The sequence below is a fragment of the Triturus cristatus genome, chromosome 1_2 (assembly GCF_964204655.1).
Source record: "Triturus cristatus chromosome 1_2, aTriCri1.1, whole genome shotgun sequence".
NCBI lineage: Eukaryota > Metazoa > Chordata > Amphibia > Caudata > Salamandridae > Triturus > Triturus cristatus.
The window spans coordinates 1,081,452,335-1,081,475,476 of record NC_140580.1 but is presented as its reverse complement, the minus strand read 5'-3'; the positions used below and the strand labels follow the sequence as shown (position 1 = coordinate 1,081,475,476).

General features: G+C 44.3%; 1 protein-coding gene across 6 annotated transcripts in view; it reads left to right on the top strand.

Annotated features, from left to right (window-relative positions):
- Window positions 1–23,142, top strand: part of GPSM1 (G protein signaling modulator 1) — a 982,732-nt gene that overhangs the window by 164,710 nt on the left and 794,880 nt on the right. Inside the window, exon 1 of one of the 6 annotated variants that reach the window (XM_085613252.1) lies at window positions 16,332–16,499. The exons of the other annotated variants lie outside the window; for them this stretch is intronic. Coding sequence (XP_085469378.1) covers window positions 16,336–16,499 — 164 coding nt within the window. The 5' untranslated portion in view covers window positions 16,332–16,335. Of the gene's footprint in view, window positions 1–16,331; window positions 16,500–23,142 lie in introns of those variants that run through there. 6 annotated transcript variants of the gene reach the window in all.

The window sequence follows — 23,142 nt, the reverse complement described above, 5'->3', positions numbered from 1 at the left end:
GGAGTTAAGCGGTGCATTCAGCCTTTTAAATAAGAAGGGAGCTGTTCCCGCAGCGATCGAGAGAGGAGGGGTCCCTGGCAGGTACGTAGCGGTTACTTAGCGGTTCTGTTCGAGGTGTTTGAAAAATAAATACGCATTTATTTACATGTTCTGTTGACGAGCCTACCCACAGCATGTTTTTAATTAAACCTCGGCAAACAGCTACATACTGCTTTTGACGGGGCCTTTGAACAACTTTTCCTTTTGTTATACTGATTAGGAACAGAGATATAGGGGACATTGACCCCTTGTTCAACAAGCATTTACAATGCAATGGTCTCGGCATTGGTAAAATTAGAGCTATTGGCATTGCTCATGACATTTTTTTTGTTTATGTTTTTGTTTTTAAAACATTTAAAGAAACGGCATTGTCATGAGCAATGCCAATAGCTCTAACTTTAACAATGCCGAGACCGTTGCATTGTAAATGCTTGTTTTAAACTCTGCTCGCATATTCAGGTTACAGTGAGCAGCGTCTAAACAAAGGGGTGCGGCCAACAAAGTGAGGGCGACTATGGTGTTTTCACCCAAAGTGGAAAAAAAAGTATTTTTAAAAGCTTATGTAGCGTTGCCGCCACAGTGAAAGCAGCTGACTGGTAATTAAATAAGTGTGGCCGCTCAAGTGAAAGCAGACTGCGCTGTATATTTATTAAGTAAGCGCGGCTGCAAAAGTAAAAACTTACCACCATGTATTAAATAATTAAATAAGCATGCCTGCTATAGTTGAAGTGAACCGCGCTGTAGTTTGAATAAATACATTACTTTAAAATAAAAACGCGCGGTTGCTCCGATGTCGTGGGTGGAATAGGGGAAGAGCATTAAAGAAAATAACGTTCAGCGACTTATAAAGCAGACCATGTAACAACATCAGTAAAAGGTCCCGTTGTTATGGGAGGTAACAAATGCAGACAAGACGGTACCAAGGAGGGACTAACAAGCCTAATAACGACTCGGAAGCCAACATTTACGAAGGACAATGACACAAGCCAATTAAAAATATGAGCGGAGAGTGGGCGGGGCTTCAAGGCCCATCTCCACTACTGCATGCCTCGCACCAGTGCATGCGCTGCCCAGGCTCGACCTAAAAAGCAAGAGGGGTAGAAATTAAATTAACAAGTCAAGAATCAATACCATTTCCAAGACAAGCATTCCGTATGATCTTATATGTTAAAAACTTTCCTGCAAAAAGAGGTACTCAGCCACTGCACGTGTTGATGTAGGAAGATGATGTGGCCGTATTTGATTTAACCCTAATCCGTCTTCTGCACAATTTATAAGCGCTTAATGATTATACTGAAAAACATTAGCTTAAAATTAAGATTTCTAAAACCAAGGTGATAGCCTTCAAGGGCAGAAAACAGTGCACCATAGTGCTATTCCTTAGGTAGTGAGAAACTAGAAGAAGTTACGTCATGAACTTGCCTTGGTGGAAGTTTCTCTCAAACTCTTGATAATAAACAGATATTTAAACAAATGGGGAGTACGACTTTAGCTCACTCTGGTGTACTAAGTACATTTTAGAATTCTTTGGGGAGATTACATTTTATGCACTTACTAAAATTTTACAAAAGTGAAAATTCCCCCTACTTTAAATACATCTTAGAATACACTACAATTGGAAAGTGGTCAGACTTGAACATCTACAAGATCTTAAGGAAGTTCTGTACAGTAAATGCATCCATCCCTGTTCTGGTATTGCGCCTGGAACTTGGCATTTCTTGTACATTTGCCCAAGCAACATCAATAATGTTTGACGGGTTTAGAGTATATAGTATAATACATGCTTCAAAGTGACCCTAAGAGGATTGTTAAATGCTAAAATCTTCATATTTCTAAATAAAGACTCCTTTATAGTAAATCTACAATTTGCGTTAAATAAACTAGAATGCAAAATAATATATTTTTGAGTCATGGTCTCTCGAACAATTGCAATTGTTCCGTAAGAATGATATTCCAAATCTACGGGCCAAATTATGAGTTCGGCGGTCTTGGAGCAGGCCACCACGCCAGCGCCCTGCTCCAAGACCGCCTAACCCGTAGTCTGGCCGCCTGCCATATTCTGATTAGAATAAAGGTCAGGCGCTCCTGCGGCTCCGGACCCATGGCGATGCCTTTCGAAGGCTCATATTTGAGCCTTCAAAAGGCACCACAATTGGAGCTCTACAGCACATTCCTGCATGGCATGGACTGTTAAGTCCATGCCTTGTAGGAACTGGGGGTGCACAACATGTGCCCCCCTGCATGCATCCCCTGGCCCTGAGGTTAGTTCCTTACCACCACACTTTTCATGGCGGCCACACTGCCATGAAAACAGTGGTGGTGAGGAAACTCGTAATGTGCCTGAAGGTGCCGCAGCAGCACCGCCAGCATATTGCAGGCCTCAAACCACTGCAAGACCGCCAGGGGTCATGGATCCCTGGCGGTAGCAGCAGTCCTATGGCAGTTTGACTGCCCAACTCGGAATATGAGGGTCGGACCACCTGTCCTGCCGTAGCCGCCTTGCCACCGCCACTTTGGCGGTCCATAGGACAGGCAAACTCGTAATCGGCCCCATAGTTTTGCATTTGACAGCGAGTACTGCACTAATTTAGAAATGTAAAATTCCTTTCCAATAATGTATTGTATAGAAGGGCTCAAGTGTACCTGTCCTTATCCTTAGATCATAGTGTTAGAAAGTTAATAATACTGTTAGGGCTAGGCAACCTACCTCTTAATTCCTATATGGTAAAAGGGGCAGACAGGGGAAATTACCCTTACATGTGTCTTTTCTGTCTCAGAGGCGAGCAAGGCTTGAGTCCTATGTTTTACATCTGTCCAGCATTCGGAGAACCCCAAAGACATTAATTAAATTCACTGTATTTTAGATACAGTTTAAGAAGAACAAATTAATTTATAGATTTTATTATGTCACCGCAGAATGAATATGTATGTTATAGTTTTTAAAAATGTTCGAGTTTTCTGAAAACTTTTTAATCAAGGCTCCCTATTTTCCGTTTTTACTGATTTTTTACAGATAAATACAGACAGAAAAACATTTATTTTCCTGTCTGTATTTATTTTTAATGGATAAAAATGGAAATTGGGTGCTTTTTGAGTGATTCTAAATACACTTTGCCATGACTGCCAATCACTGTGTGGACTGATAGGTAAAGGGGTTAAAAAAGAAAGGAATTTTGGTAAAGAGGTTTAAACAGCCGTAGATGTGCACAAGGCTGATACTGCAATGTGCATATTCTCATATAAGTGCATTGATTTATCCTCTGTGGGTGTTCATATCACTGAAACCTGGCGGGCATTCAAGCATTACTGCATATTTATTGGTTAAATAAATATGGAAATATACCAGTTTCAGCTTTATTTTTTCACAAAACCCATAATAAATATGGATAAATGCAGATAAAGTTGACAAAAAATAAATATGGATAAATACAGACAGAAATGTCACAAAAACAAATACCATAAAACCGGGAGCCCTATTTTTAATACATTTTATAAATCAATTTTTAAACTGATGTATATTCTATAATTTTAACTATACTTGTAAAATTAGACTAGGATTGTTGACCTCAATCGAGGTCTAAATCAATCTCAAATGAACTTGAAGGGAGCTGACAGCCCTCACAAACCTTAAAAAATGTCTTTTTTTTAAAAAAAAAAAACAAAGCTTGCAAGCCTAAGGCACTGAAAGGGACTGCTTTCTCTTTGGGTAAAACATTGTGCTTGAGCAGAATGCCATCACTTGTAGAGTAAGAAATCATTGGCTCAAATGGGTTGGCCCATTGCCTATGATGTGTGCTGTGGTGGGTGGAATCAATATGCAAATGACACTTGAACAGACCAGTAAGAAGATCTGCGAAAGGTGGTCGTGATTGGAGAAGACAAGAATTTCGTTTTTTCTTGGTTGAGTTTGAGGTGGTTGCGTGATAGCCGGCTTTGTACTTTTAAGAGTGTGGAGTTAAGTCTGTGAATGCCGTTGAAAGAGGATATTTCTAGGCAGGACTGGGTGTGGTCGGCCTATAGGTGATAGGAGATATTTGCTTGTTTTAGAATGGTAGTGAGCGGTTCCATGTAAATGTTGAAGAGTGTGGGGGGAGAAAGGACTGAGCCTTGCTGGACACCTCGGTTTATGGAAGAGATGTCCGACATAGGGTTGTTGATTTTTATGAGTTGGAATTTGTTATATCGAAATGAAGAGAACCATTTCAGAACAGTGCCACCAGCTCTGTCAGTCTCGGGAGTATAGAGTGCCACTAACCTGGAAGCCGGGTACAGCAGGAACGATGAGATGTTTAGTAACCCTTTCCCCTAAGAGGTAACACCAGTGCGTGGTGAGTATCTCACGACACAGGAGGCACCCTTATCGGGGAAAGGGAAAAAGGGACAAAGGAAACAAAAAGTAGAGTCGTCTCCCGACGTGGTAAAATAATGTAGATTACAGTGATGACCCCTCTCTCCTGCACTCCACCCCAGTACTCTGAAAGAAAACACAAGAGACACACGTCAGGGTATAACTAGGACACACTCAATCCTTCCTCCCCCCGTTCTCTGAAGGCGTCTTTCACTTACGTGTGTACATGTACTACTGACGTGTAGGGTAACAGGGTAGGTCATCAACTAACGGGAGTAGGTTAAGCAATAAACAATATCAATAGTACACAGTCTTGCACTTAGTAACGTAAAGTGATACTTATCAATCAGTCGAGATGTAAATGTCTTCTCTCTCTCTGAAAGCACAAGTGTCCTGTGACTGGTGCAGGGGACTTCCCTTACTTCCACGGTCCAGATTTCTGTCGTCTTGGACAACCCAAAACGTGTGGTGACAAAAGTGCTGGTTCCTGACCAGCTGACAACAAAAGAAAGAAGTCTGACGATCCTCCTGGAATCCAGGCAAATTATGTTCCTCTTGATGCTTCTCGCCTCACTGGAAATGCAAGAGCGCTGAAATGTCTCAGCGTTAATTCTCCACTGGTTGAGAGCTGTGAAGGAATGTTGTGGGTTACGTCCGTACCCACTCGGTACCTAGGTTTCTGTGGGGAAAGATTCCCGCGAGCCGACTACCTGGGATGGTCGCGCTCGGGAATCGGGTTAGCGTTGTTTCTTCTCCGCCTTGCAGCCGCTATGGCTGCCGTGTAATCAGGATCCTGAGGTTGCGCGCGCAGCGCGCCAGATTCAAATAACCGCTGAACGGTTTGCGGAATTGCGGAGCTGACGGGTGTCGTCGAAGATCTCCTCGGTTCGGTATTTCTCCTCGGTTCGGTATTTCTCCCAACTGCAACTGGGACGATGGTTGAAGCTTTGGGACGGGCTCGTTCCTCCGTAGTGCTGGTGAAAGCTCAAGTGACAAGCACCGGTGATTATGGGGGCGAGGCTTATATAGCAAGATGAATTCTTCCCCGTGCATTATGGGAGATGTAGTGTACTTGCCCCATTCATACCGCCCGACAACCTGCTCTCTAGCGCCCCCTCCTGTGGGTCATGACAGTACCCCCTCTCAACGTCCGTCGTCTCGGCGGACCTCCTGGTTTGGAAGGGTGTTGTGCATGGAAACGTTTAACGAGGCCCGGACAATGTAAGTGGCTCTTTGGTTCCCATGACCTATCTTCCGGCCCATACCCTTTCCAGTCTACTAGGTAGTGTACTTGACCTCTGTATACCTTAGAATCCAAAATGGCATGTACCTCGTATTCTTCCTCCCCTTCTACCTCTATTGCTGGGGATCTAACGGGTAGGCGTGTGTTTGCTTTGCAGGGTTTCAGGAGCGACACATGAAACACCGGATGTATGTGCCAGGCAGAGGGTAGAGTGAGTTTCATAGCAACGGGATTTATGATTTTGTTGATAGGATAGGGACCTATGTATTTGGGCTGTAGTCTACTGTTCCCTTTGAGTCGTAGGTTTTTTGTGCTCAGCCAAACTTTATCCCCTATCTTGTATGCGGGCTCAGGGGACCTTTTCCTATCTGCCTGCTTCTTGTCTCTCGCTCTCGCCTCTTCGAGGTGTATTTTAGCTGTGTCTAGAACGGATTTTACATGAGCATGGTGTTCCTGAATTGAAGGGAGCCTAGATGTAACGGGATACTCAAAGGGCAGCATGTTTGGGTTGAACCCAAAAAGACAGAAAAAGGGAGAGCACCCCAAGGTCGAATGAGTGGCATTGTTGTATGAAAACTCAGCGGTCCATAGTAGCGTACTCCATTCATTGGTGTGCATCAATGTGAAACATCGGAGATATTGCTCTAAGGTTTGATTGAGCCTTTCTGTTTTACCATCTGTTTGAGGGTGATAGCTGGTGGATAACCGTGCATCCACTTTCATTATCCCACATAGCTCCTTCCAAAATCTTGAGGTGAATTGGGTCCCTCGGTCTGTGATAACTACGGCCGGTACTCCATGCAACCGTATTACGTGTTGTAAGAGAATACTAGCGACTTCCGCAGCTGTGGGTAATTTAGGGAGAGCAAGGAAGTGGCCCATTTTAGTCAGATGATCTATGATTACTAGAATGGTGTTATTCCCACAACTGGGAGGCATTTCCACTATAAAGTCCATGGAGATGGTGTGCCAGGGAGAAGGAGGTATAGGAATAGGTCTAAGGAGACCGCTTGGTCTCTGGTGTGTTGCCTTTGATTGGGTACAGATGGCACAATTTGACACGTAGGTGGCGGTGTCTTGTCGGAGATTTTCCCACCAGAAATAACGTAACACAGCTTGTTCTGTTTTCCTACTCCCTACGTGACCGGCTAAGGCAGTGTCGTGGGTCCAGTGTAACGCCTGTTGCTGCAAGGATACGCTAGGTAGGTAGATTTTATTGTCGTGAAACAACAATCCATCTTTAAGGGTTCTCTGCTGGGGTTTTTCCTGAGACCATGCGAGTGTATCTATGGTGGTTGTTTGTTGTCTCACCTCGGTGAGGAAGAGGTCGGTGGAAACCACTGCCGTTGTTTGCGTAGGGAAGATTGCCTTCTGTAAGATTATAGGCGATTCTTCGTCCTTCTCCTTGTCGTGGGTGCCCACAGGTAAGGGTCTGGAAAGCGCATCCGCCTTTCCATTTTGTGGTCCAGGTCTGTATTTGATGATAAAATCAAAATCAGCGAAGAACAGCGACCATCGCAGTTGTCTGGGGGTTAAAGCTCGAGCGCTCTTTAGGAATAGGAGGTTCCGATGGTCCGTATATATTTCCACGGTGTGTCTAGCCCCTAGCAGATGATGTCTCCATTCCTCACAGGCTCGCTTAATGGCCAACAATTCTTTGTCTGTCGTGCTGTAATTTACCTCGCAACTTGTTAGTTTCTTCGAGAAGAAGGCGACAGGGTGGAGCTGTCCTGTGTCTGGATGTCGTTGAGATAGAATACCTCCTAAGGCATAATAGGATGCATCCGTTTCAAGCATGAAGGGCAGGGATGCATCTGGATGTCTTAGGATTGGGGCTCTCGTGAAACACTGTTTGAGGTAGCGAAAGGCCTCTTCTGCTTCTGTGGTCCAAGTGAAGGTTGCTCCTTTCTTAAGAAGATACGTCAAGGGATGAATAAGGGTAGAAAAGTTTTTTATGAATCTTCTATAGAAATTTGCAAATCCCAAGAAGCTTTGTAAGGCTTTTACACTAGAAGGCGACTTCCACTCTTGAATGGCTTGCGTTTTCTTGGTATCCATACACACCCCTTCTGGTCCAATGACATACCCTAGGAACTCGACCTCAGGAGTATGAAAAAAGCATTTTTCAAGTTTCGCATAAAGCGAATAGCGCTGGAGCCGCTCCAACACTGCTGTTACGTGGTGTATGTGTTCTTCCAGGGATGAAGAGTAAACCAATATGTCATCGATGTACACGATGCAGGACACGTCCAGCAGTCCTCTTAGTACCTCATCCATGAAGTATTGGAAGGCGGCGGGGGCATTACAAAGACCAAAAGGCATGACTTGATATTCGTATAGGCCAAACTTGGTTCTAAACGCCGTCTTCCACTCATCCCCCCGCCGCACTCGGACCAGATGATATGCTCCACGGAGATCCAATTTCGTGAAGACTTTGGCTCCTTTTAGTTGATCTAAGAGTACAGGAATGAGGGGGAGAGGATATCTGTTCTTTTTTGTGACACGATTCAGGGCTCTGTAGTCAATGCATGCCCTCAAGCCTCCCTCACGTTTCGGAATAAAAAAAAGAGGAGATGAGGCAGGAGAAGAGGAATGCCGAATAAAGCCATTGTCTAACAGGGAACTGAGGTATTGTTTTAGATAGGTTGTTTCGGCTTCCGTAAGGGCGTAGATACGGCTGCATGGAATACTGGCTCCCGGTTCTAGGTCTATCACACAATCATATGCCCTATGAGGCGGTAATTTATTGGCTTCCTGCTCATTAAATACGTCGCGATACCTCTGATATTCGGGAGGTAACGTTGAGGTACATGCCACGTTCGTGTGACCCCCCCCGCTCGCCAGAAACATCGCCGGGCTTTCCTTCTTGTCTTGGTCTTTCATTTTGTCAAGAGTACAGTGTTCCAAACAATAAGGAGAGTTTAAAGAGACTGTTCGCGCTGTCCATTGGATCAGGGGATCATGAAGAGTCAGCCAGGGCATTCCTAGTATTAACGTGAATTGTGGGGCATCTATCAGATCGAACTGAATGGATTCACAATGCTCCTTCCCTGTAGTCATGCGGAGTATGGGTGTATGATATTCTACCGGCCCGGACGTTAGATCTGTGCCGTCCACTGCCTTAACCATCTCAGGAATTTTCTTTTTAACATATCGTATGCCCACTTCTTTGGCGTATGATTGATCCATGAAGTTGCCGGTAGCCCCGGAATCCAACAAGGCATGCACTAACACCAACCCAGCATCTGGTATGGTCAGCGTGACGCATACGTTCATGTGTGCGACAGCGCGTTGAATGGTATTGACTATAGCCGGGCAGACCTCTTCCTCAGGTGGCCACAAACAAGGGGTCTGACTCTTGTCTGGGCGTTCTAGTTTTCCGAGGCCTCTGACATGTAATCTGTAGCGTTCACTTTCTGTGTCTCCTTCATGTCTCTATACGGTGTCTTGGTCCTGGCCTTGCACTCTTTTATGAAATGACCTGATTTCCCACAGTATAGACACAGGCGTTGCTTTCTTCTTCTTTCTCGTTCATCCTGAGTCAACGGTCCCCTTATGCCACTGATTTGCATAGGTTCTACCCCTTCTCCTCCGGTTGATGGACCATTGCTTGGGGGTCGAGAACGCGGAGCCACGTATCTCGTTTCCATTCGAGTTTTATCGCCTCTCCTGTCTTGTAGGCGGTGATCTAATTGGACTGTTAGGTCAATGAGTTCATCGCAAGAGGTCGGGAGGTGTACCACCTGCGCCAGGACATCTTTCAATTCTCCCTTCAATCCTTGATAATATAATGAAGTACGTTTTTCTACGGGCCAATCTGTTTCGGAGACCAATCTGTTAAACGTGGTGATGTACGATAGTAAGTCCTGAGAACCTTGCTTAAGGGTGATTAGATCTCTGTCTAAGGAGAGGGAGTGAGCCTTTCTGTCGAACAACTTGCGCATTTCCTCGCAAAATGTGTCGAAATTGCGCAAGGCCGGGTCGTCTCTTTCTATCAGGGGGAAAGACCAGCTAGCTGCATTCCCACTTAAATAGGACATCACAAAGGCGGTTTTGGTCTTGTCATCGGGGAATACTGCTGGTTTGCACATGAAGTGTAGTTTACACTGCCCTAAAAAGATGCCAAACTTTTTTGGATCCCCAAAAAAGCGCTCCGGGGGGGCTAAAGGTAAGTGCGCCGGTTGGATAACCTGTATTGTAGAGGATCCAGTACTACCTCCTCCCGCTTGCGTGGTATGCCCTGTACTCGCGCCACTAGGGTTTGGTGGGGGTAGCGTCCATTGTCTGATATAATGCGCCCCTCTCTGATCGCTAGGACCCGGGCGAGATAGCCCAGCTACCTCTCTTCTCATAGTGCCCATCTCATTACGCAGTTCTAGGTTTTCACCCCGAAAAGCGTCTACTTCCATTCGCAGTGCAGTCAGTGTTTCTAATACTGAAGTAAGCACTACACTAGTGTCCATCGTTCAGGCTGTATAAAACCGTGGGCTTGTCACTCTGTCAGTCTCGGGAGTATAGAGTGCCACTAACCTGGAAGCCGGGTACAGCAGGAACGATGAGATGTTTAGTAACCCTTTCCCCTAAGAGGTAACACCAGTGCGTGGTGAGTATCTCACGACACAGGAGGCACCCTTATCGGGGAAAGGGAAAAAGGGACAAAGGAAACAAAAAGTAGAGTCGTCTCCCGACGTGGTAAAATAATGTAGATTACAGTGATGACCCCTCTCTCCTGCACTCCACCCCAGTACTCTGAAAGAAAACACAAGAGACACACGTCAGGGTATAACTAGGACACACTCAATCCTTCCTCCCCCCGTTCTCTGAAGGCGTCTTTCACTTACGTGTGTACATGTACTACTGACGTGTAGGGTAACAGGGTAGGTCATCAACTAACGGGAGTAGGTTAAGCAATAAACAATATCAATAGTACACAGTCTTGCACTTAGTAACGTAAAGTGATACTTATCAATCAGTCGAGATGTAAATGTCTTCTCTCTCTCTGAAAGCACAAGTGTCCTGTGACTGGTGCAGGGGACTTCCCTTACTTCCACGGTCCAGATTTCTGTCGTCTTGGACAACCCAAAACGTGTGGTGACAAAAGTGCTGGTTCCTGACCAGCTGACAACAAAAGAAAGAAGTCTGACGATCCTCCTGGAATCCAGGCAAATTATGTTCCTCTTGATGCTTCTCGCCTCACTGGAAATGCAAGAGCGCTGAAATGTCTCAGCGTTAATTCTCCACTGGTTGAGAGCTGTGAAGGAATGTTGTGGGTTACGTCCGTACCCACTCGGTACCTAGGTTTCTGTGGAGAAAGATTCCCGTGAGCCGACTACCTGGGATGGTCGCGCTCGGGAATCGGGTTAGCGTTGTTTCTTCTCCGCCTTGCAGCCGCTATGGCTGCCGTGTAATCAGGATCCTGAGGTTGCGCGCGCAGTGCGCCAGATTCAAATAACCGCTGAACGGTTTGCGGAATTGCGGAGCTGACGGGTGTCGTCGAAGATCTCCTCGGTTCGGTATTTCTCCTCGGTTCGGTATTTCTCCCAACTGCAACTGGGACGATGGTTGAAGCTTTGGGACGGGCTCGTTCCTCCGTAGTGCTGGTGAAAGCTCAAGTGACAAGCACCGGTGATTATGGGGGCGAGGCTTATATAGCAAGATGAATTCTTCCCCGTGCATTATGGGAGATGTAGTGTACTTGCCCCATTCATACCGCCCGACAACCTGCTCTCTAGCGCCCCCTCCTGTGGGTCATGACAAGCTCTGATACGCTTTTGTAGGGCATCCAAGAGTAACTTGTGATCAACCGTATCAAAAGCCTCTGTTAGGTCAAGGCGGACGAGCGGGCAGCATCTGTTAGAGTCGCGGGAGTTGTGAATGTCATCTGTTATACTCAGTATAGCTGTTTCAGGGCTGCATCCCTTCCAGAAACCTGACTGGTGTGAGTCGAGTAGGTTGTTGGAGTCCAGGTGTTGTTTGAGTTGGGAGAGAACACATTTCTTGAGGATTTGTGCTAGGAATAGAAGGCTAGTTGAGTGCGAGTGATTAAGAGACTATATTCCTACCAACTAACAACCAGGGGTAAATTCATATGAATGTGCTTGCAGATTGGATATTTGACTTGTGGGGCACTAGAATCTGCACCTCCGCATTAGTCACGATTATACCACGATTGCTGGGGGGGGGGGGAACGGCACTTATCAAGGGTCACCCAGGTGAGAGATAGTACGGAGAGAGATGTGAGAATCATCACCGGGACCACTGTGCTATATAGTGGATTGAATGGTGTAGTATTGTAGTACTGAGTACGGCCGTGAGAATAAAAAGTACTTACTTTCTAAAAAGACAAAAACCTGCCTAGACATTGAGTGATTGTGCTTGTTGATTGGCTGTTGAGTCCTGTAACTGCTCTCCCTCGCTACCCAAGTCAAACGTAGAAAGGGTTGTAGTTGCTCTAGTGTACAGAGCATAGTAGTACAGACCCCAGGACACCGGTGGCAAACAACCCCAACTACCACATTGGCCCCAGAGCATCTGTCTGCCCTCTGGCCCCCACAGGTGGCACCAGACACAAACCATGTGATTTTGTAAAACTTTAAGTCTGCTGCCGCATTTTGGTCTATTACATCTGGCCCTATGATTGTAAACAATATTAGTAAGTATATGCATGTTTGTAAAACTGAAAATAAACAGGTGTTTTAAATGAGTGAATTAAACTAATGTCACTGCTGCCATTGCATTTCCCTCAATCTCCCAATTGGGCACAGACATATAGTGCATTTTCATAGAGAAATATCATTGGCTGAGCTGCTTCTATACAAAGGCAAAAGAGGTAGGTAACAGTAGGGTTAAGCACCAAGCATATTTTTATGGCCCTATCTATTTTTTTATTTTTTTTTCGATGGCTTTTGCTATCTCGCCAGACTATGTTTTTCAAAAACTGTCATACATAACATACGTATATAGGAGAGCTTTAGTCACCGGGCTTCATCCATTGGTTTATTAAACTGCCATACACACGTACATAGGAGGGCTTTAGTCACCGGGCTTCATCCATTGGTTTGTTAAACTGCCATACACACGTACATAGGAGGGCTTTAGTCACCGGGCTTCATCCATTGGTTTATTAAACTGCCATACACACGTACATAGGCGGGCTTTAGTCACCAGGCTTCATCTATTGGTTTGTTAAACTGTCATGCACACGTACATAGGAGGGCTTTAGTCACTGGGCTTCATCCATTGGTTTGTTAAACTGTCATACACACGTGTATAGGAGGGCTTTAGTCACCGGGCTTCATCCATTGGTTTGTTGAACTGTCATATACACGTACATATGAGGGCTTTAGTCACCGGGCTTCATCCATTGGTTTGTTAAACTGTCATACACACGTGTATAGGAGGGCTTTAGACACCGGGCTTCATCCATTCGTTTGTTGAACTGTCATATACACGTACATATGAGGGCTTTAGTCACCGGGCTTCATCCATTGGCTTGTTAAACTGTCATACACACGTGTATATGAGGGCTTTAGTCACCGGGCTTCATCCATTGGTTTGTTAAACTGTCATACACCCATACATATGAGGGCTTTAGTCACCGGGCTTCATCCATTGGTTTGTTAAACTGTCATACACACATACCTATGCGGGCTTTAGTCACTGGGCTTCATCCATTGGTTTGTTAAACTGTCATACACACGTACATAGGAGGGCTTTAGTCACCGGGCTTCACCCATTGGTTTGTTAAACTGTCATTTCAATTTGTCTTCGCTCACCGCAGCATACAGCGTGGGTCAGTGGGTTAGTTTGCTTTTCTCATTGACTCGCATCTCTTTGCGTGATGGTACAAAGCCTGTGCAAAGTGTTCTCATCTGCTTAACAATAGTCCCCTCATCTTCAGTGCCAAAGGTGGTTCAAAGTGTGCTTTCTTATTTCGTTTTTATGTTCACAATATTATTTGCTATTTAATTTGCCTGTAATCTGAATGTCCGGGTGTATGGCAATTTTTTGTCTCTTTATTAAAATTGTACTAATAAAGTATTTATGTGACAATGTAACATTCATCTTCCTAGGTTGTGAATTCTTGTTTGAGTGTTGACTTATACTAGTTTCCTTCGCAAATAATAACAAAATGCATGGCACAACTGAAAGGTTTGCTATTTGAACATCATCTTATGTAAAACAGCCAAGTCAGTGATTTTAACATTTTTAATATTGCAAGCGTATGTCTTTTTATTTTTTTGGCACATGCTTGCCACAAAATCATAACCATTGGACATGCTTGCCAAGGCCAGACCTAGCCGCTTTGCCAATGCTTGTCGCACATTGTTAAAAAAACAGGGCACAGCTGATTGGTGGTGGTACCTATGACATCACCATCTCCTCCATCAGTCAGGCAGTATGAAACACCATTTGTAGCCTTTCCACAGAAACTGTCTTGTTGCCCTTCAGGAGCCAATAGAAAAGAGGTTCAGTAACATGGGCCATGCTTCCAAAAAAGCAATGGGGGCTACAATGTTATTGGGCTGCAAAAATACCTTGAAACGGCCCTCTCGGTCAGACTTTCTCAGACAAACCCGTATTTGTATTTCCTTCTATGTTACTGTATTTAAAGTGAAGCAAGAAGGCTCGGTGAGTTTAACCCTCACTTCTGACATCAGTAGTAATTGGCAGGCCACGAGATGAATTGTGGCAAGACCAACTCATCCTGCCAACCTAAAGGTTGGTAAAGCTAGATAGTACCTATTTTATTGGGTAATAGTAACAATTGGTACATACAGTGCTTAGAAACGCTTAAAGTGGTTTACGAAGCCTGATATTTATTAAAAAATAGAAAACTATTTAGCATTATCATATGTTTGTCAAGTGCATTTTGCTACGATCGTAAAAAATCCCCCACAAAAAAACCGTAATAACTAGAAGCTACCTATGTCAGCCTGACCATGAAATGACACAAATTAACCGTAAATTATGTATTATATTTGATCATAAACTTTAAATCAATTATTTTGTATGTTTGTTTTCTTCAGCGCCTAGAAGGGATTTTAGGGAAGCCGCAGGCGCTATATAAACAAGCAACATAAAGAAACCGAGAAAGGACTAAACAGCGCCTACACATCCCTTCTGCCCGTGCCTTATTGCCAGGGCACGGCCACAGGAATTATGCGATTCTGCGGCTGCAGCGTTTTTCGCATAATTATGGATTTGCCACATGATCCATCATCTGAATAAATTACAGTTTTTAACAAAAGAACTGTTTCTAGCTCAACCGGATAAAAAGCTACTTAAAATCGTGTAGCTGTACCGCAGAAGGCACTTCGCAAAAGTCGACTGCTCACCTGTCGGCTGCATGTTGCTGCATTTGGGTGTTACTCTAGCACTGCTAAGGTTAAACGTGTTATAAAGAAATGTCAGCGTTTAGTGCACATTAGAATTACTCTTTGGTGGGTAGAAATAAACACTCATTAAGTCGAATGACATCAAAGCTCCCTTTAATGACACCATATGGCCGCCTTGACCTTAACATCCGCCTTATCAATGTGCTGATACCAGACGTTTGTGGGATGAGAGGGGATTAGGCCCGCTCAGCGGCATTAAGGAGAGCGAGCTCGCCACAACTGAGGAGGGGGTCGGGCCGGCGTGCACACCTGGCAGGTGGGCCTGGAAGGACCGCGCACCGGAAGGGGTGCACCGCAGGGACGGCCTGAGCGGCCAAACAAGGGCGGGCCACCTGTGAGCGCAGGGCAGCATGGAGCTCCGCTGACCCCTGACCCGCGTGCCGCACAGCCGAGCACCCCGAGGATTCTTCAAACGACATTCTCAGCTATCCGAAGTCCTTTGATCCTTTTAAAACATTAATATATATAGTTGTGTTATATTTATGTAGCGCCGGCATGCCTCTGAAGTGGCCTCTTCGAGTTAGAACGTCCGGGCGTCCAGCCAGATCTCATCAGAACGGAGCAGCGTGACTGGCGGAAGGAACCGGGTCTTAGCTGCCCTCCAGAGCTGCAGGGGTTCATGGCAAATAGACCAGGGAAGTACAGAGAGCATTCCAGAAGCTCCATGTTTTAGGATTTGCTTCAAGGCTTACGGTGAGCAGGATACAGTCCGGTTGGACCGGTGTTCCAAAAGTGCCGAGCTGCAGCCACTGCTCGGTGGAATCTTCTAGAAGGTGCGCACCCACTGTGGTAAGGCTGGCCCTTTAAGAAGATGCCTTCTTGAGGGGTGTGTGGGTCCTAACCGGACAGATCCATCCTCGCTTCAGCAGCCAGGAGGAGCTGGAAGAGACCACCTTGAGCATAGTGGGGAGACGGTATGTCACTACAGGGCAGGATTTAGGACAAAAACCCAGCAAATTCCCACTTTCAGACAGTAGCTGGGATGCTTTCTTGGAACCTCAGGCACATTTTTACTTAACTTACACTTTCAATTTAAAAAAAGCATCTTCTGTACTACTCCGCTCCACACACGGTCCAGTCAGGCAACCAATATTTTAATCTGCAAGATGTACATTCATGCTTGAAAAATACTGCTTGCCCCATTTATCACAAAAACAATAAGGGTCACGATCTTTATTCGAGCTTCCTCATCATTTGTGTCAAGAGCAAAAAGGAATTGCCAAGGATGATGGCAAATTGAGAACTTATTGGAAGGCCAGTCGTGGATTTCAGTGGATATGCTGCCAGTAGGGTATAACTGAGGTACAATGCCATCCATGCCCTTGGAAAGTGAGTCTTCGAGCCTAAGCCTGGCGGAGAAAGCGGTGTGCCGGATTGTCCATAGCGGGCCCAGGCCGCGGGTGCTGCTTCTGCCGCTCGCCTTGGAGCTGTGGCCTTATGTTCAAAAGACGCAGAGCCTGCAGAAAAAGAGGTAGGACAAACCCGCCTTCTCGTTTGTGTTTCTGCATTCTTTGTACAGCAATCAGTTTTATTTTTCGCTTGTATACGGAGCAGTCCATTTGGTGGTCATGTATGTACGCAAAGTGGTGCGTTTGTAGGAGTTTCGGGAAGCCTAGCAGGGTTGGGTCATGCCAGTGGGACTGTGGCGGTGTTTGAAATTCTCTAATCTACTATTGAAACTCTTTCTTCCCCAGGGCGGCGTTCTTGTAGTTGAGAGACAATGTTGTCAAGAGGAGACGTAGGGGTACGTTTTATTCTTCATGGGAGTTGTGGTGTCACCGTACAAGTTCTCATGGATGACTGCTACACTTGTGAGTTCTTTTCCGGATTCTCCCGTTGTCTTCGGTAGTTTCTTGGGGATACGGATGTGAGCGTGCATCGGGTCGATACTATTCTCTCTCTGTCTTGTGTATCGTTCTTTGCTTTCTAGTGATTGGGTTTGCTTAACCCTAGATAGAGTAAACTTCAATGATCTGATTTTACTCCTATGAGTGACTTCGCTATATTGACATTGTTGCTTCCATTTTGAATTTGTCATCATGTAGTTTATTTCGTGAGGTGACTTTTCGCCCTACAAGAAGGACTTCTGCTTGATCAGTGTTGATGGTCAGCGAGTTTGAACCAGATGGGACGAGCACTAAGAGTGGGTGCATCATGTGTTTGGTCCTTGGTCATTTTACGAAGCAGATGGGAGTTATGTTGAGGTCTGTGGGTGACTCTGAGGGACATTGATATAGCTATTAAAGAGGATGGGGAATAGCGCTGATTTTTGCTGAATCCCTCTGGCGGACATTGTGTTTGGGAAGTCGGGGTTGCTCAAGTCCATCTGGGACCGATTTATTGAAAGGAGGAAAACCGAGTGCCATTTCTTTACTTAAATTAGCTGCAAGTAAGGATGAGCTGGGTTCAGAATAGGTCAACAGTTTTTTGCTTAGTCAGAAGATTGTGGACACTCACATTAAAGCTTTGTTTGACAAATGGGACTTAGGAAAATTGAATAGAATGAAAAATGTAGTTGTATTTAATGGCGAATACATTTTGTTAGTACCTCCCTAAATGTAAGCCTGCCCGGCATCCCTGGGAAGCCCTACTTTCTTGACCACTCCCCTCCTGAAAAGACTCCAGTTGTTTCTAGCTTTGCACTCCTGGAGCGTCTGCATGATCTCTGTGTATTTATTTTATATTATTATTTTTTATACCACAAGCATTGCCTATGGCCGATGGAACTTTGAATGAACAATGACGCGTACAGTACAACCACAATCAAAGAGGTTAGCAATCAGTGACACTAGCTAATTGATAGCCTAAAACGAGCAATACTCAGACAAAGTGGCTTTAGTTCTTATCGAAAAGTCAGAAGTGTCAGTGCAAGGCTGATTGTCATAGTAACTTATGGATTTACTGTGAATGTTGCTAAGACTCCACAAGTCTGCAATCTGGTGGAAAGTTAGGATGGGTACTGTCCAAAGCAACTGTTGTGAGTAAGGGAAGCCAGGACACCTTTCCGTTACATAAAAGGATAGGGCAGTCCTGTCTTTTTATGAGCAAAGTCTCCGCAATGAGGGTGGACGCCCTGTAGTCGTAAAGATACTACTCGAAAAATATCGTTGTGAATAGGAAAAAATCGTAAACTTACGCAAACACGTAAGTTTACCTTTGTGAATCGGGCCCACCATAACCTCAGATGTCGATGCTGTACTATCAGTATTTCCCTGTCATTCCCCTTCTCCTTTTTCAGGGGAGTCAGGTGACTAACAACTGCATGTAACACGTCACAAGAAACAAAGATGCCAAACATTACAAACACTGTAGTGCTCCTCGGAAGAGCAGAGTCTTGGAAAGGGCGCAGGGTGTCCACGCCTGGTCTACTAGACTGTCTAATTAGTAGCTATGCTTACTCTGTCTGTGGATACCAAGTATTGGATAATCACTGAAAATTTAGATGATTTTCTGCACACTTCCATCTAGTATCCAAAGATCCCCATGTTTTGCACCTTTTCTCAGTGAAATTTTCACACAAGACTACACTCATTTTAAAGAACTGGGGACAGACCTGTGATTAAAAGGATTTATGCATAAGGGTAGCCTCTGGCCTTGTAATGAAATTGGGAACCCTTTAGAAGAACTATGATTCCTAAACTCCTTTTTAAAGGAATGCAAACCGTTTGCAGAATTCAGCAGTACTTTTAACAATTTTGTGGGCTTTTAAAATTATTTCTGCTCATATTCAAGTCATACTATATGTGAACCTACCAGAGTTCACACTCTTTAAACGCTAGTGGTCAGTTTATTTGGAAATAAAACTTTCCAGAGCATTGTGAATACTTCTGATGTAATTATTTGCACTTTAGCGGGACTTACATCCAATGCAGTACGTTATGTTATATGGTATGATATGTTATACCATGTTATGTCAGACCTGCCAACTTCAGAACAAAATTGTCCATGTGAAGAGCGGGTGTGGCCTTGGGCGGGGCTTTAGGCAGTAAACTTCCCGAGAGGGCCTTCTGTCCCATCTTCAACCTCCACCGACCTCCGCCTTCCACCAAAAACAGCGGGAGAAAAAGATTGTTAAGGCTGCTGGTGATGTCCTGGGGTGTTCTCACACCCTTAATGGACATTGCTTGCTTGCAGCCTCAAAAGACAAGCTGGAAATCCACTCTCTGAAGTGGTTTCCAGCTCGCCTTGCCTGCCACTGTGTGATTTCAGCTCCTCACCGTGTGACCGTGTGAAGAAAGCCGAAATCGTGTGACACACGGAGCCACTGTGTGAGTTGGCAGGGTTGTTATGTTACGCAACGTTATGCTATACTACATTACACTATGCTACGCTATCTTACATTATGGCATGCTGTGCTATGTTGTACTTTATGTTGGTGAGGTATTGTAAAGTGTATGGCCTCCATAAAGGATATCTTGGTTATTGTCCATTAAAAGTACGTGAGACTTTTGTAGCCCTCTCTGACAGGGTTTGTGATATTCCTACACATTATGGGGAGACTGTTCCATAGAGGTAGACAAAGGACAAAAGCATTCCGGCCTCACTTCATCCTCCTGCTAAGGCTTGGACAAACAAAAGCTCTGGGGCATGAGATGGAAGATGCTGACATGGTAAAGAAGCAGACGTTAAAGTTTCACAGACTGAAAGAATATTTGTACAAATTCTGACAACAATTCAATACATTTTACAGGATGGATTTACAAGCGAGGAAATCTTACAGAAATGTCCACAAATAATGTCACTTTAAAACTTACTTAGAGAACCTAGAAGATCCGCGCTTTTCTAGGTCGATGAATCTTTGCCACCATTTTAGAATAGAGATTTACACAACAAAGACATTAATAATTGCATTTGATTTTCAGTTAATAAAGAGAGGATTGGTGATGTTTCAAAAGTTAATTTTCTCTTATTAGTAGATTAGTCACTATTTTTGTTCTTTTTATTCAAATTAGTGGCAAATCAATTACAGAAATAATAAGAAATAGGACTGGATGGAACAAGCATAGACAAATAAAAACAGCGTGTTCCATTCGGAGGGTAGTCCCCATTCTAAACTAAAGGACCTATCCTATCCAAACAAGAACCCATAAAGAGTGCCTTCTGGAAAAGAGCAAGTAGATTTTGGAGCAAAGTCCAATTACTAAGGAAAAAATCGAACTCCCCATAAAGGGTGCTTGTGGAGACTCAGCCGAGTTCTCCGGACAATTGCAGTACCAACTGTCTATGCAGGTGAGAAAGAGGGAATCCCAACTGTAGCTATGATCAGAATAAAAACAGAAAATCCCGTCACAAAGTGTAAGGAAAACAAAGAAATTAATGTAAGCAGTAGCGTATGGCAGTTCGGGCTAGCACAGCAGCGTGATAAGGGGCATGGCAGGGTTGGGATGCATTGAATGCCTCAAGATGAGATGAGTGCCCCTCTAGCTAGGAACATGTACTATACAGACAGCAGCTAAACATGTTGCAAAACCAGTTAACTGTGTCATTGGCATCCATTGCTGAGAGATCTTTCGATAGTCCGTGGTCTTCGTCCTCGATTCACACAGTAAACGTTCATGTCAGCATGAAGTCAGTTCGAGATGGCTACAACGTATTACAAAAGTTACATCTATGAAGGTTCTCAAGAGAACCTTTTACAAGCCTACTCTGTTATCTTTCTGCTGTCCCATCTAATAACAATAAGCTATTCTATGAAATAAAACATTTAATTTCTGGTATGTACTGATTATATCATAAAATGTAAGCTGCAGCAAGCATTTTATTTTCATTAATACGCTTGTTCATGATGTATATGTGGCAAAGAATACAATCTAAATAAGAGTGTAGTCATATGGCGTGAGGAAAGAAAAAATTCATTTTTCAGGAAACGTCACCTTTCACAAAAATCAAGCCCTAGAGTTTGGTTATAACGTTAAATCACTATTCTATGAAAAGCCTTTATTTTCTTAACGGATAAAGAGTAGAATAAAAGAATAGTGCGGCCTAGTACGTGGAAAATGATAGAAATGAAAGCTTCTTTAGAAAATAAACAACATTTTTCATGTTTACACTTTAAATAAAGGAACATTTTCTAATGTTTAACTTATTATGCATTTTCATGTTAATATTTAGCGCGTTTCTATATTATTGTGTTGGGAAATATTCGTAAAAAATTCTCAGCTTCCTCAGCATACATGTAGTTAATCTTTTATTTTGAAAATGTATTAAGTCTTCACAATTATTAGATAGAGTGGAAAATATACATTCCACATCTTTTGGCTCTGACTAAACATTTTACACACAGGACCATTTACATGAAAATTCTTCATTGTCCCGCAATGAAGCATTACTGCAAGCCACTGAAATACACAAACAAGCTGAGTCAGATTATTGAGATGTGCCCTTAATTATTTTATTTATTGAGAAAAGTTGCACATTTTTCAGGCGCTGTGGCTGCTAGTTTAGCAGAGTTCGGGGATGAAGATAGTGCTTAATATGGAAAAAAAAAGCAGGGGGGGGGGGGGGGGACAAAGTTTTGTTTAGGAGCCAGCACTGCCGAATGCCGAAGTTGCAGGAAAGAAAGGTTACTTATTCTTGCATCCACCTCATGCCTCTTCCACCACCCTACACTTCCTGTCTCTTTATCTCACTGCTGCGGGTTCCTTTTTTCATCCCAGTTTCCTCCCTTTGTCTCTTTTGTCCTATCTTTCTCTTCTTCCTCCTTACTCCCTTTTCTGTCTTTCACTTTCTACTTATGGGTTATTTGTGGGCCAGGCAGCTGCCCTTTTCTGCCAGGCCACTCTGCATTTAAAAAAAAAACACTTTTGCTCAACTAAAATGAGTTTTTTTTTAATTTACCCATCCAGATTACATCCAATTGGTAAATAGATTTAATAAAAAGTCACCTGCATCATTCCCCATGCATGACGATGCCTACAATCCTGTACTTCATCACACATGTGCATGTCTATGGAATGGCGCAGTCTCCCGCAGTGTCCCCATCATCTTGCCTTTTCGCTTTTTTGTCTGTTTTTGCAGATGTTACACTGCATCAGCAAAAAGCACTGGCAAATCTAATGCGTCACAAAGGCAAGACATTTTGGCTTTGCCAATGCCTGTTTGTGTTGTGTTGATTTCTACATGAGGCCATGGGTGTCAACAGAGGGCGATGGATGTATGCCTGGAGAGATTAAAGATGATTCATGGAGTAAGAGTGACTACTGTGTTGAGGAGGGAGAACATTTATCAATGGACTGTTACAGTAGTCCCGTAGCCAAGCTTTACAAAACTATGAACTAATAATAACTATTATTAAGAGGGTGCTGACAAAGTACATCTTACAGCTTGGTTCTGTATTGTCCAGGCAGTGGACTGCCGACCCGTTCAGCGAATCATAGCTCCCAGTGGCGTAGCTAGTCCTTTCGCCGCCCATGGCGGTCCCTGCGTTTGCCTCCCGTGACGGCCGCAGGTAAGAGCGAAGTGTTGGGGGGAGTTAAAATTGCCCCCACCCCCCCTTGCTACACCACTGATAGCTCCAGCTCACTTTCTGCATCGCGGTGCCCAGTTGTTGTAGACACAGTGGTGTGAAGTCAGCCAACCGTGTTAAGTCCACTTCTTCCAGCGTGCAGCTGTTTGCAGGAGGTGCCTTCATCAAATAGTGGGTCCTCGATTAGTGCAACTAAACTTGGATCTCACGTGGAAACACTGCAGAAAAGTAAACTGTGAGTTGCTTGGCTACCCTGGCTCTCGTTATGAGTGATGTGGTTTTCCCTTGATCAATAATCCTGCATCCAGAATTGCCAATACAGGGGGGTACAGTGATTCTGGCCTGCAGGTTTACAAGGCTAATATGAGCTTTGTACTCGTGAATGGGGAATAACTGCCCGGAACAGGTATTCTCACACTGATGCACACAGGTCTTTACTGATTTTTTTTTTTCAGGGCACCGTCCAGGATTTTGCAGGATTTCCTGCTGAAATGTGTTCAGAGAAAACAAGACTGGTAAAGCCATTAGATGCGTCTTTGAGTTCTATCACCTCTGTCAATGCTGATGCTGTACAACATGAACAAAAGGGAAAAAGGCCCTGTGATGTGGCCACATCATTTTTTAGGGACACGTGTCAAACCTTTGTATG